At 28.7% G+C, this 13937-nt stretch overlaps 1 protein-coding gene across 1 annotated transcript; it reads right to left on the reverse strand.

The window, feature by feature from the left end:
* Nucleotides 1-7731: 7731 nt before the first annotated feature.
* Nucleotides 7732-12213, reverse strand: LOC100814386 (B3 domain-containing protein Os01g0723500). Its single transcript, XM_006595886.3, has 7 exons — nt 12061-12213; nt 11707-11942; nt 10605-11151; nt 10174-10349; nt 9318-9822; nt 8878-9047; nt 7732-8159 (listed from the first exon to the last, which is right to left on the reverse strand). Exons 2-7 carry the CDS (start codon nt 11791-11793, stop codon nt 7842-7844), a joined length of 1803 nt encoding a protein of 600 aa, XP_006595949.1. The 5' UTR covers nt 11794-11942; nt 12061-12213; the 3' UTR covers nt 7732-7841.
* Between the last annotated feature and the right edge of the window lie 1724 nt (nt 12214-13937).

Here is a 13937-nt window from a genome sequence, read left to right on the forward strand (position 1 = left end):
CTAACGTGACTAAATTGAGTGCGGAGTTTTCAAGGGTTTTCACCAAATTCAAGACGGATTTTAGGGTGCGTAAACAAAATCTTTTTTTTTTTTGCATCATTACATTAGTTTATTTTCAAAACCAACCGTTGAGATATTTTCTAATTTTTTGTATTTTAATTCATTCATAAGTGCATTAAATTGTTTTAACTAATAAAGTAAAATAGAAGTCTAACTATGAAGTCCATACGACTTATACTTATATATGGATGTATATCAAATTCTCATACAATTAATGAATTAATTTAAATAATTGTGATGAGGACAACAAAATAAATTGATATAAATTTAAATTAATTATCTAAAACATATCAGGGAAGAAAAACAAACACTTTAGAGGGGTGATGACAAAGGTTGAGTCAAAATATAGCCTACCAAAATTACTTTCGATGTAATGTTAAAGATTTTTTTCTATTTAATATTATTTTAATAATTACCTACATTTACTCCTATCGTGTAACTATGATCTCTCATATGAAATAATCTAATTTATCTAATTTCTGTTCTAATCCCTTAAGAAATAAACTAGTTAAATTGCATTATAAACAAATATGTATAATAGGCTAAATATAATAATTTTATCCCTAAAGATGAATTATTTAGATGCTCTATTCCATTTCTTAAGAGATAAACTTTTCTTAATGCCTAAACCTCAAAACATATAATGAATAGGAGTGATTAAATCACAATCAATGAAATTAAACACAGAAAAAAGACAATGAAATTAAACATAATATTAAATAGATAGTATGAATAATTATATCAAGAACGTTTAGTTGTTAAACCCTCAACAATCGAGTTTAGTCTCTTGTTGTCATTAAATACTTTATAATTGGAGAGAGTGATGGGAAGAGAAGAAGAATGGGATGACTCATACGGGTTGAATCTCCTTATTCATGCACGAACCTTATCCTTAGTTCTATGTGAGATGCTTTCTATTTTTCGTGAGAATTTGTTATCTAAATTCCCCTTTTTCCCTTCCATCTTTTCCTTGTAAAGACACACTTTGCTTAAATTTTATGCGACATCGCGCTAAGTGTGTCTTCACGTGATACGAGACTTCTAAATGTGATTTCTGTGTGTGTGTGTTAAGCGAGTGTTGCCTGTTGAGCGACTCCATTGCGGTAAGCATTTATGGCATACTCAACTAGAGTTTTCGGTTCTTCAACTTCTCTTCCAAATTTTATTTTGTATTTCTGTCACAAATATACTATTAAAACAATATAAATTTTTCAGTTTAACATTTACTAGACATAAACTCAGATAATGTTAATATCCTAACAATTCACACAAAACGAAACAATAAAAAAGAATAATTTTAATAATTTTTATATGACTTAATTACAAAATATACATATATATATATATATATATAACAATTATCACATGCTGCAAAAAAAAAAAAAACATTTTATTTATGCACTCTAGAATCCGTCCAAATTCACTAAGGGAGAATCAATTCCCTAGAGGGCAATGCTACACTCTAAGTGGGTATTGGAACTGCCCAGATGCTATTAGCCTGTTCGTTACCATTTTACAAAGATACATGTATTTAAAATGCTATTCAAGTACTACTTTTATTTGCATAATTTTTTTATTTTTAAATTTGGAGACTTTAATATACTAGTAATTAGAAATTTTAAGGAGAATAAATGTACAAAATTAAACAAAAAAATACATGTACATCTAATGATTTTGTTAATTACTAGTATTAGGATTGAGAATGGGTAATGTATGTACCAATGGATACCAACATAAAATACCATGATGAATAGGATAATTACTCAATGTATATAGACTCAAATACTGATAATTACTCGCAAATTTTAATGCATACAAATATTTTAATATCCAATCCTACTCATACCCACGCATAATAATAATAATAAAATAATAATAATAAGTGAGAGATAAACCACGTTTTTTACTCCACCAAACATAAAAAAGATCATGTTCTCATTATTTGCTAAGATATAAATCATGTTTTTCAATTAAAAAATACATTTATTATAAAGATAGATCATGGTCTTTAAAAATAAATCATGTTCCTTAATTACAAGAAAAATATCATTCTTTTTATGTTTCTTTTCTCAAATTTCTCTATTGTCGTTGTTATATTTTTGTAAGAGATCTTTAAATAAGATTTTAACTTTGTGATGTTTATGATTATGTTTTATAAAACATTTTAAATGGGATTTTAATTTAATTACTATAGTATTTTTAATCAATATTTTTTTATCATTTTTTTAATAATTAATTAAAGTGTAGGTAATGGGTATTTAGATATCCAACAAAGAAAAACATAGATATTGAAGTTATTATTGATTATTTAATCATATACACGAGTAAGAATTTTTTTTTAATGCGGATATAATTATAATTTCCTAACTAGACCTTATTCATTTTTATTCTATTAGTTTAAGAATATTAATTAAGGAAAGTAGGAAAAAATTAGTTGAATTTTTAATTCAAAATCATAACATTTATTGTATTAATAATATGAGAAAAATAAGTCTATGCATGAAAATATAAAAAAGATTATATTTTTGAGAAATATGTTAATAAGTTTATTATCTAATCATAACATTATATTATTATCTAATCATAGTGATATTAATACATTTATTTTTTTGAGAAATATGTTAATAAGTTTATTAAATATTTATAATAACTTATAAGTTATTTCTAATATAAAACTTTTTATTCCAATAGTATATGAGAACTAAGCTCTAATAATGTTAAATATTATATCTTCCTAAAAAAATGTTTATTAATTCTTTAATATTTATTTATCTCACATATTTATAGTTCAATATATCATATATTGCAGTAAAATAAAAGCATGGTATAATTCCTAAAAGAAATCAATTACTCTTTCTTTCTTAAAACTTAAAACAAAATGTTTATGTCTTGGCTTCATTATCAATCGGTTGGCATCGGTTGGTGGCGGATTTGGAAGTGGCGTAATAACATGTCATTAGGAGTATTGATGATTTCCTCTTAGTGCCCTCTCTCTATTCATGGTCTTGGTGTTGCTCACCAGATCACTGTCCCTAGAATTTGGACCCGGAAGGTTGTGTTGAAGCCATTAAAACTGACTAAACCTACAACAAATCCCAAATTCCATTCACTTTCCTACGCAAAGAGGGCAAGAAGCTGAATCAGACATATGTCTTCTAACTCTCTCCCCACTGCTCAATTTATTCCATCTAACACAATCCTCCTCAACATATACACAACATCACTACTCAACTTGCCTTGGAATTTATGCAACTCTCATTGCTGGTTCGGGCCACAGAAACATGTCATTCATGGGCATGAGGACCTGTATAAAAAAAAAAGTAAATTTCACATCCACTATAGATAAAATCAGAAATCAGAGTGAGAAATAACTCTCATTCTAAATTCTAAATTAATTTTTAAGATTGAGTTATTTCTAATATTTTAAGAATCTAAAATGATATTAAAATATTTCTAAAAAATGCTGATGTGAACAGATATATTGAAAAAAAATCCAATACTAAAAATAAAATCAAAATAAAATATTACATCAAACTTGACCCGACCATGCTCTAACAATAGCAGGCATGTCACGGAGGCCAATACCACACCATGTTGTTTTTCTCAATAAAATTAATTAGTTATATATTGATTTTGCAAGTAATTAATAATTACAAGTTATTAAAGTTATAAACAAATTACAGAACACCTCCTAAAAATTTATCAAATTACATATAACTTCAATCCTTTTTGATTTTTTTATCCAAATTTCCTTTTAAGTTCAAAAACATTACACTGGCATCTTCTTATATATTTAAAAATATTATACTAAGATTCTATCAACACCTTCTTAAATTTTACACTAACATCTCTTATAAAAAAGATAAATATAATATATAGTTTAAAAAATAAAAGATGTGTGTGTAATTACATGAAACTTTAAAAAATTATTGTAATTTGTTCTAAAATTATTTATCTAATTAATATTAATATTATAAGAATATTAGTTAAGAAATTAATGAATATAAACTTTATTCTTGTAAAATTCATGACATCTAATACAATAACAATATTAAATGTTGCACTTCTAAGTTTAAGTAATTATATTCTCCTCTGATTACTTCATATTAACCTCCTAATACTATCTTTTCTTGTATCATTTGTTTTTTAAAATAATGCACACTTATAATAAAAAAATTGTAATTAATTTTTATTAACAAAAAACCATTGGTCAGTTCTATTATATATTAATTATATTCAAATCAAGATTACTACTCCTTTCATTTCGCTTTGTATAAGGTTTTAGCAAAAAAAACAATTATTTCTAACCGTTGTCATTTTACAAAACTTATATAACATCAAATATTTTATCTATAAAATACCCTTAGCAAAAAAAAAAGGTTTCTAATAGCTGACATTTTACAAAAATAACATAACATTAATTTCCCCCCATAAAATATCTAACTAATGTATCTAAGAGATAAAAATATATATTAAGAAGTTACATAATAATCTTCATAATTTCTATTTATAAGATCTAATGATCCAATTCACCAGTATTTTTTTTTTAAAAATAATTAATTTAGTTTATAATAATAACTTTATTTTAATTTTTTTTTTCAATTGTCATTAATATTTTTCTTTCTCTTCTTTGTTTTGGTATGAACTTTTATCTCTCTTCTCATTGATTATCATATAATTAACTGGACATATATTTTAGTCTAAAAATAATTAATCCAATAAATGATATAAATTGACTCTTATAAAAATAACAAATATGACTTAAGTCTTATAAAAAAACAAAATAATATAGTTTATGAAATTCAAAATATTAATTAGTTTTTTATATCTTTGTCAAAACTTTCAACGTTATATAAGATGGAACTGATGAAATGAAGTACATGAATTACTAGGCAAACTTAAGTTGTGTGACATATTTAGTAAATAGTCAGGTACTATATCTTTATTATTCTTTTTTATTAATATAATCACTGGTTACTTCTAATGTAATTCCTTTTTTTCATATCAATGTCAAACAAATATATCTCATTATTTGTCCAAAAAATTATAAATATATTTGAGGAGTAACATATCCCCACACACCCTGTCTTCGAATTGAAATGGCAATAGCCAAACTGAGGCTAGAATTGCCAGAAACTGAAGTCACGACGATTGCAGTGAAGTGAATAAGTGATTGACGCTACAATGCTAGGCAGAATTAGTGTAGTCATAAAAAGGCCACTGTTTTTTATTTTATTTTATTTTTATGCTTTTCGAATATAAATATTAACATGATAACATCCTTTCAAAATTAGAAAAAAGATTCTTAAATGAACTATATAAGATATTTTTCTAATAAATAAATAAAATTATATCCAAGTAATAAAAATGAAAAAAATACTATCTCATTGGAAATTAATAAGTTTTAATATTACCGATACGAAGATTCTGTTCATAACGATTTATAAACATCTGTTGATATCAGTATACCTCCTCGTATGGAGTAGTATATATGTTTCTTTATCATAATAAGTTAAAAATCATTTTCCTAAAAAGAAGTGCTTTTGTGATTGGCTATATTGATTCAACGTCCAATTATACTTAGAAATAATTTAAGGACAAGTGAATAACGAATTACGAAGACTTCTTCTAGGCATCTATAGATACTACAGTACCCTACCAAGCCTAAGGTATTTTTTTTAGTAGCATTTATTTTGTATGGTGGAGATACAGATGATTACATGATTTGGGAATTAAGAGTAAGAAATAAGACATTAAAACTCTTTTATTCTTTGTCAACTTCATCCAGTGAATCTTTCTCCCTTCAACATCACCCCCAATAAAACCTTGCAATTAGGCTTTCAATCTCCTCACACAAAGCTTTTGGAAGCATAAAACTGCCCATCACATAAGTAGGAATTAATTAGATCACTGATTTTATCAAAACTTCCCAACCTGCCTTTCATGGAGCTTTCTCCTTCCACCTCTTCAATTTCTTTCATACCTGAGTTTTTGACCTTCCTACTAAAGTAGGCAGGCCCAAGTACCTCTTCAATTTCTTATTTATATTTGGCTAAAATTTTGCCTTCATAAAATTAAAAATGTTTAAATTTTGTTCTTGCAAAAATTTTAGAATATTTTTCTTTGTAAAATTTAAAATGTGTTAAGAAAATTCCAAAGATAGTTTTTGGTATACCTGAACCTACATTTGTAATTTGCACTAATTGTTTTGTAACGTGTGACGGTTGAATTTCTGGTTATAAAAATTATCATAAATTTACTTTGTGACAATTTTTAACTCTTAAAATTCTCGTATATATACATATCTGTTTTATAAAACATTGACTAAAAATATGTTTCATTCAATGCGAGTAGAAAAAGTTTATTTTCCTATTTTTATCTGTATTTGTTTTTAATTTTAATTTAATTTCAAACTCTAAAAATTATAATAAAAAATATTAATAGATTAAAAGTTTCATATTAATGCAAAAATTAAAATTTATTTTTATCTATTATTATCCATGCCATTTTTTATTTTATTTAAAATGTATTGTTGTAGTAAAAAAAAACTTTCTTAACATCGCAAAAAATTGAATTTTTTGTTATCTTATATTATTTCCATGAATCGTCGGAATAAATGAAATTCATAGATATTGGAAGACACCTAAAGATATTGAACAAATTGTTGAATTTAGGGGTAAGGCAAATTGTAGTAGTGTTTATAAACAGACTCAATTCAATAGAAAGAGAAAAAAACTTGTTCAAAAAATAAAAAACTAAAAAAAAATTGTTAGATTGGATCAAATTTTAGAATTTATTTTGAAAATCGATCCTATCTTACCCAAATAAAACTTTATATATATATATATATATATATATATATATATATATATATATATATATATATATATATATATATATATTTACGATATGAGTCAAATTTTTACCTTTTTATGTTTTATATATCTGTAAAATCGTTACATAGTTTAAATTTTTATGAAAATATATGAAATAAAAAATAACTTTTATTAACTTTGAAGAATTATACTACTATTATATAATAACTTATAAATTTATTATATCTAGCATATATCTTATTATTTAAATATTTAATATTTATTAATGATAACGAAACTCAGAGCAAAATTTCCCCGTCATATGATTTATTATCCGTTGATCACTTATACTATCCCAAACATCTGACTCTAGAATATTATTATCGAAATGGAATTGTACATCCAAAATAATCCTCAAAATCAATACAATTCAAATCTCTTTAAATTGAATTGGATTGATGCAAAACTTGTTTGTTAAGTTTTTAAAACTAAACACATGTAATACTATGTCCCTCTGTCTAAAGTTATAAGCAACTGCTAAGTATCACGGTATACACAGGAACAGCATAGACACCTATCAGTTTTGAAGCCACTCCCTCAGTAAAACAAATTGGCCAAACTCCCAATTAAAAACATGTACTTTTATATGGGGTTACAAAACGTAGAAGAAAATGTCTATAGAAAACTATATCAGTGATAGATGTTTATACGAGACAATTATTCCATGAGCCTTCTGACAGTGATAGACAATCACAATGATAAGAATTAAAAGCAAAGGCATAAGCAATATATTCTAAAGATCTTACCAGATGAGATGATAAATTGGGATGTGAACGATCAGATGGGATGTTACATATATATCAAGAGAATATGAAATTACTGAAATATGTACATAAAATGCAAAAGATCTTAGCGACTCTCAAAACAAACATCTTCATTCAAGATTGATTCTAACAAACAAGAACGTTAGCAGGTAGATGGAACGTTAGCTAATCTATTAGTAAGTTTTAAATGGCCATTTTGATGGTCAAGCCCTTCCTTTCCAACCCCAGATATGTAAACCTGCATCTCACACTGAGCAACAAGTTCAAAAATGCATGTGTCTCCAAAATTGATGTCATTGTCACGAACAAAGGCCATCCATCCCCCACAAAAGGTGTGAACTGTTCGGCCTTTTGCATCTGGGACCGAGTTCACAGTCCAACATCCACCTCTTGAATTACGAAGTGTAACTTCAGTTTTGTAAGTTGGGAGATGTGCAGCTGAGAACTGGTATGGAATTTTCTACCATGTAAAAGGCATTGCATAACTTAGCATTGATATTATATATATAGAGAGAGGACATTTCATATGAGAATGATTTGTTAGATTAAAATGAAAAATCAAGAATAAAATATTTTAAATTCAAATTAAAATTTTATTTAATAATAAAATCTCTATAAGATTTACCAAACAGAAAATCAAATATTTTAAAGATTTAATTTATGTCAAGATTATCACCACAATCACCACCATTGTTGCAACCACCAATACCATGATTGCCGTCATGACCATCACTGTCTGGCGGCAGTGAAGGCAACAATAGTGGCGGTCAAGTTGGTAGCAATGACGGTGATCACTGCAGCGAACACAACGGTGGTCATGACGGTGATGGCAATGGTAGGAGTGACGGTCATGTAAGTGACGATAACGGTGGTCATGATGACAATCATGATAGTAGTGGTTCCGGCAATGATGGTGGTTGTGGTGACGATCTTCACGTAAATTAAATCTTTAAAATATTTGATTTTCTATTTAGTAAATCTTATAAAAAAATTATGATTAAACGAGAATTTAATTTGAATTTAAAATGTTTTAATCTTAATCTTTTATTTAAACCTAACATATGAAAATGACCGTCTCATTCTCACATAAGAGGGTCATTCTCAAAACGTACTCTACATATCTACATATCTATAAATAAAATGTAAATGTGGATGCTAAACGGTTGTGCATTACTCACCAAAGTGTATGATCCACTGACATTAAACTTTTTCATTATTTTCACAAAACTAGGAAAAGGGGAACTAAAAGCTTGAGCTACTCTTTGTTCATCAAGTGCAAACAACATTCTCAAACCAGCTTTAGCCTGTGAGCTTAGCTCATCTTCAACACGATGTCTCCTTGGAGCAGCTGTCAATGTTTACAGTTGAAAACTGAAGTCATAATTTGGAAGGTAGAAACTGTAATAGAAGGAAAGCATTCAATATTTATCCTTTTTGTTTTTTCTTTCACTAGCAAAGTAATACAATTCCAATTCTCAAGGAATTGAGTTATATTGTTTTCCCTTTTCTAAAAATGAAAGAATTTCATAGAAATTTGTTGCAAAATCCTAAGATATACATTAACAAAGAATTAGAATTTTAGTGGGTCTCCTACTGGGCAAGCAGAGAAAAACCTTACCCAACTTTTTATGGGCAGCTTTCGACTGAGGGCAAAGCCCCATCTTCTTAGAAGTATTTGAAGCTCTACTAGATTTCTTTAAGTCAATGGATAAAATAGTTTCTTGACCAATCTTTGACCACTTCTTATCTGATAGATCAACTTTTCTTATGCATTTCGAGTTGACTTTAGGATTCATTGACATACATTTGGAACTTACAGCATGTCCTGCACTAGGCCTAGTCATGGCTACGTTTCCAACCTGGCAATCTCGCCCATCTTTTCCCACCTCAGCAATGCGAACACGTAATTCACACTCACGCACAAGCTCAAAAATACAGATATCTCCAACCTTTATGTTATTACCACGAATAAAGGCCATCCATCCTCCACAAAGAGTATGACTAGTATGCACCCTAGTTGTTGGCACAGAATTAACAGTCCAATGTTCTCCTTTCAAATTATGAAGAATAATCTTTATCTTGCAATTGGGAAGATGTGCCATCGAAAACTGATATGGGATATTCTGCATTACAACATTTGTAAATCAGCATCAGCAACAAATTTATGTGTGTGTGTATGAACACACACACAGGAGCAAAAATAAGTTCTTCAAGGTCAACATTCACTAATTAGGACTTGAATGACAAAATTTTCATTGAGAGCATCTTTTAATGGTGACATATACATCTAAAATGCTTTTCATCCTCTGTATATGACGGAAGAAGTACTATCAAGGTAAAAGATAATATATCTCAATCAGATAAATTTCTCAAGCTGATGGAACACTACACAAGTGACTTAACAGAATATACAGAGACATAAAGCAACATTATTTGGAAATTAAAAATACGAACCACATATGAGAACAACCCACCAGAGTATATGAACCACTGACATTGAAGCTTTTCATGATTCTAACAAAATATGGAAAAGAGGAAATAAATGACTGGGCAACTTTTTTCTCATCGTGTGCTGATACATTTGATAATGAAACTCCACTGAGAATATAATGATGATCGTCGTTCCCACTTCTATACAGGATGTCAGCCTCTGCATTGCATAGATGATAGAACCATTCAAGCAGTCATGAGTTTATGATTTTGTCAATATAATATATTCTGGATAGCATTTCACATATAAAACTTCAAGGATCAAGTATTAAAGAAATGTAAGCTGTGGCATTAATATAATGATTTGAATGCAAAACGTTTTTCTAGACAAGTACCAATTAACTTGGCAAGATTGGATCAATTTTAATAGATCATTTTTGTGAGAACCAGAAGAACTACATAAAATTACTTGTACCTTCATCTTCATTGCTATTTTCCATGTGAAAAGGCACAGGGACATCATTAGCTGAACATGTTTTGGAGGTTTCTTCATTTTCTCTGAACATACTAATTGGTCTTACAACGTCATACAGCAGTAGTTCTTTACCAACACCCAGTTCAAGTTCCTGGTTCTCATTGGTACTGCCTCTCATTTTCTTTGGAACACCATCAACAACAATATGCAAAGAAGAATTCTCCTTTCGATCTCTTTTCTGCCCTTTAATATTATCAAAGTCGCTTGAACTTTGACTGCATTCAGAATGAAACGCTGCCTCTTTCTCACATGCATCCTTATCAAATATTTGCACGGTAAAATGCAAGTGACCCTCATATCTGAAAACCAAAAGTTCACCACATTCTAGTCGATGATCCACCACAAATGTCGACCATCCATGATGGAAAAATAGATCATTGTCTTGCTTAATCAATTGCACAGTCCATATGTTTCCACTAGGACCAGTCAACGAAACTGATCCATATGCCCTTCCCTCCATATAACAGACAAATCCATCGGGAAGTCTCTGTATCAAAAGAATTCAATTCCAAACAGAGAAATTCCAATAAGCATTTTGTAACAAGATTTAACCCAAAATAAGCATTTTATGATAAGAACATGAACTGGCATCATTAATCTCCTACAATAATAGAACTGAGTAGGATAATCTTTTTGATCTGTAGGAATCGAAGACAATGTCGGGATTTATAATAACTCACGCATCTGCTTGACCAAAGTAGGATAATCTAACTAAGAATGTAAAAAACTAAATTACTGTTTCCGTTATTCTTCACATGTTTTTAAGGACATACCTTTTAAGGAAAAAGTTTGGGACTTTTAGTTTCTTTAAAAGAAAAAAAAAACTTATTTTTCATTAAAAACACACTTTAGGCTGCTATTATTGCAGACAGATGCTTAGTCATAATGCATTGTATCTAAAAAGGGAAATGGGCAACATAAGATGTAGCAACAAGCTAGTTTTAGATTGGATTTCATTGATTAAGAAAGTTACAAATTAGAGTTAGGGAACATTCAACCAGGCCTACATAGAGAGAGAGAGAAGAAGAAGTTGAGGAATTACCAGTCTGTGAGAGCTGAAGGCAGAAGAATAAACCTCATAGAAATGAGGCTTTCTCACATTTAACTTTCCCCCACAGTCACAACCCATAATCAAGCCCTATTTCTCTCTCTTCGTTTTGATTTCAACGACGAATTTTAAGTAATATGTTGCCACTTCTCAACATCAACAACCACACCGCGTCTGATTTTTTAATTTCTGGAAATTTGCTTCATTCTGATCGTCGCCAAATCGCACATCTGGTGGAGGAGAAATGTGAACAAATTACGGAAATTGGAAAATAAGTAATAACTAAAAAATGAAAAAGAGAGAGAGAGAGAGAAATTGGTAGAAGAAGGTGCGTGCGTGCGTGCGTACCTTGGGTTGGGGTTGGGTTTCGTGGAGGAGTGTAGAGCTGGTTTGGCCAAATCTGTGAAGCCTAGCCTTGGTACTGCCAAAGCTCATTTCTCTTTCATTCTCATTTTTCGGTCTCATTCTATTTCATATTTCTCTGACCAATAAGTAATAAGTACGTGAATCAACTAATTAAAATGAAAGTATTTCAATTTAATTATATTAAATGTTTGAAAAATAATTATCATCAATACTAATTTTATTTGACTCACACAGAATTATTTCTCATTAGGAAATACGTGGTCTAGACAAAAACTTCTATGCCTCTGCACTATCAAATTTTTACCATTGTGCAATCACAATTTAATGTGGGCGCGTGCTAATTTACGTCCCGTAAACGATGTCGTCTCTATTAACGTTCTATGGCAAGCAGCGCGTGAGACCTGGATTCTCATTCGAGCGTGTTGCTGGGAGTAAAGAAGTGATGAGTTACTCTAATCCTTTTTTTTTTCAAAAAAAGAAAATACTATAGTACATTTTTAAATGTTTTTAACAAAAATTAACATACAAGAAAATAAATAAATAAATTATAAAACAGCGCTGATTCAGAAGCTGTGAAACTTATATTGCCTTCTTCTCTAGTTATAAGATTATTTTTTATTTTTATATATATTAATTTTTTTCACATATCTTTAATCATTTTTTCTTTAAACAGAGAAATAATTAAGTAGATAAAAAGATAAAAAAATAATTTTTTAATGATAATATAAATAATGGATGTGATTAACTATTTTTTAAAAAAATGAATTAATTAAAAAAGTTTTATAATGAGAGATGAAGAAAATGTGATTTTTCTTTTTTTATCAATTTTAATTAATAATAGAGTTTATTTGTAAAAATATATTATTAATATTTATCTTACAACATATAGGTACATGTTTGCATAGCCGTTTCTAACGAAATTTGTATCATTCGAAGACACAAAATGAAAAAGGAGCAAGTTTGTTACTTATGCCCTTTATTCATTGGAATTCATGCGGCATTTACAATTGAGAACAAACATGCCAGCCATCTCCATAATGTAACAAATCATGTTTAAATTTACTAATGAGATTGAGTTTATTAAAAGAGACTAATTTAACATGGTGAATCATGAAGAATTATTAGGTAATTTAAACATATATTTATGATCTCATCAATTTATGTGTCCATAAATTTTTCAGTTTATGAAAAAAAATTAATGAGACTTGATTATATATCATGTGGATATTAATTGAGATCATATTAATTTCAGATCATTTAACAATTTTTTTTTCAATGAATCACTACTCAAATCCTTGATTAAGAAATTATTACTTAGTCAAGGATGAACACGTCAACTTTGGTCCTGATCAATGAACGTGTGACCAATGACTTGTGGAGAGATATATACTTGGTGTAAGGGGTTAAAAGTAAATCACGATTTAATCATATTGTAAAAGATACTCTTCCCAAAAGTACTGCAAACGCATGTCTTCCACGCCAGAAACAATATTGCTGTACCAAAAACCTATTTTGCATGCCATTTGTTGTACCTCTGTGATACTCTCGTCACTGCTCTAGCGGTTTTGTGGATTTTGCATGCACTTTAGTTGAACAAGTCACGTACTCGTGTGATTGTTAGTTATAACTTTTCCTAGTGTGGGAATTATTTAATCCAACGTTAGCATGATTATTGGATCATCAGATTTGAAATTTTGAGTCAACCGAATTCCAGTACTCTAAACGCCAGTATTCTTAAATAACTTGAAATTAATTTTCGGTCAACATGATAATTGTTCTTAAAGATGATAGATATATTATATATAATATCTGTCTTATATAAATGAATTTAGACATATAGCATATTTCAAATTCATTCT

The sequence above is a fragment of the Glycine max genome, chromosome 14 (genome assembly GCF_000004515.6).
Source record: "Glycine max cultivar Williams 82 chromosome 14, Glycine_max_v4.0, whole genome shotgun sequence".
NCBI lineage: Eukaryota > Viridiplantae > Streptophyta > Magnoliopsida > Fabales > Fabaceae > Glycine > Glycine max.

What these genes read in the sequence shown, in the direction of transcription:
- LOC100814386 (XM_006595886.3), bottom strand. Translation starts at nt 11,793, where the DNA reads ATGGGTTGTGACTGTGGGGGAAAGTTAAATGTGAGAAAGCCTCATTTC. An exon ending in TCAGTGGTTCATATACTCTG is followed by an intron (nt 9,823 to 10,173) that starts GTGGGTTGTTCT and finishes GTTGTAATGCAG; the next exon opens with AATATCCCATATCAGTTTTC. An exon ending in TCAGTGGATCATACACTTTG is followed by an intron (nt 8,160 to 8,877) that starts GTGAGTAATGCA and finishes TTTACATGGTAG; the next exon opens with AAAATTCCATACCAGTTCTC.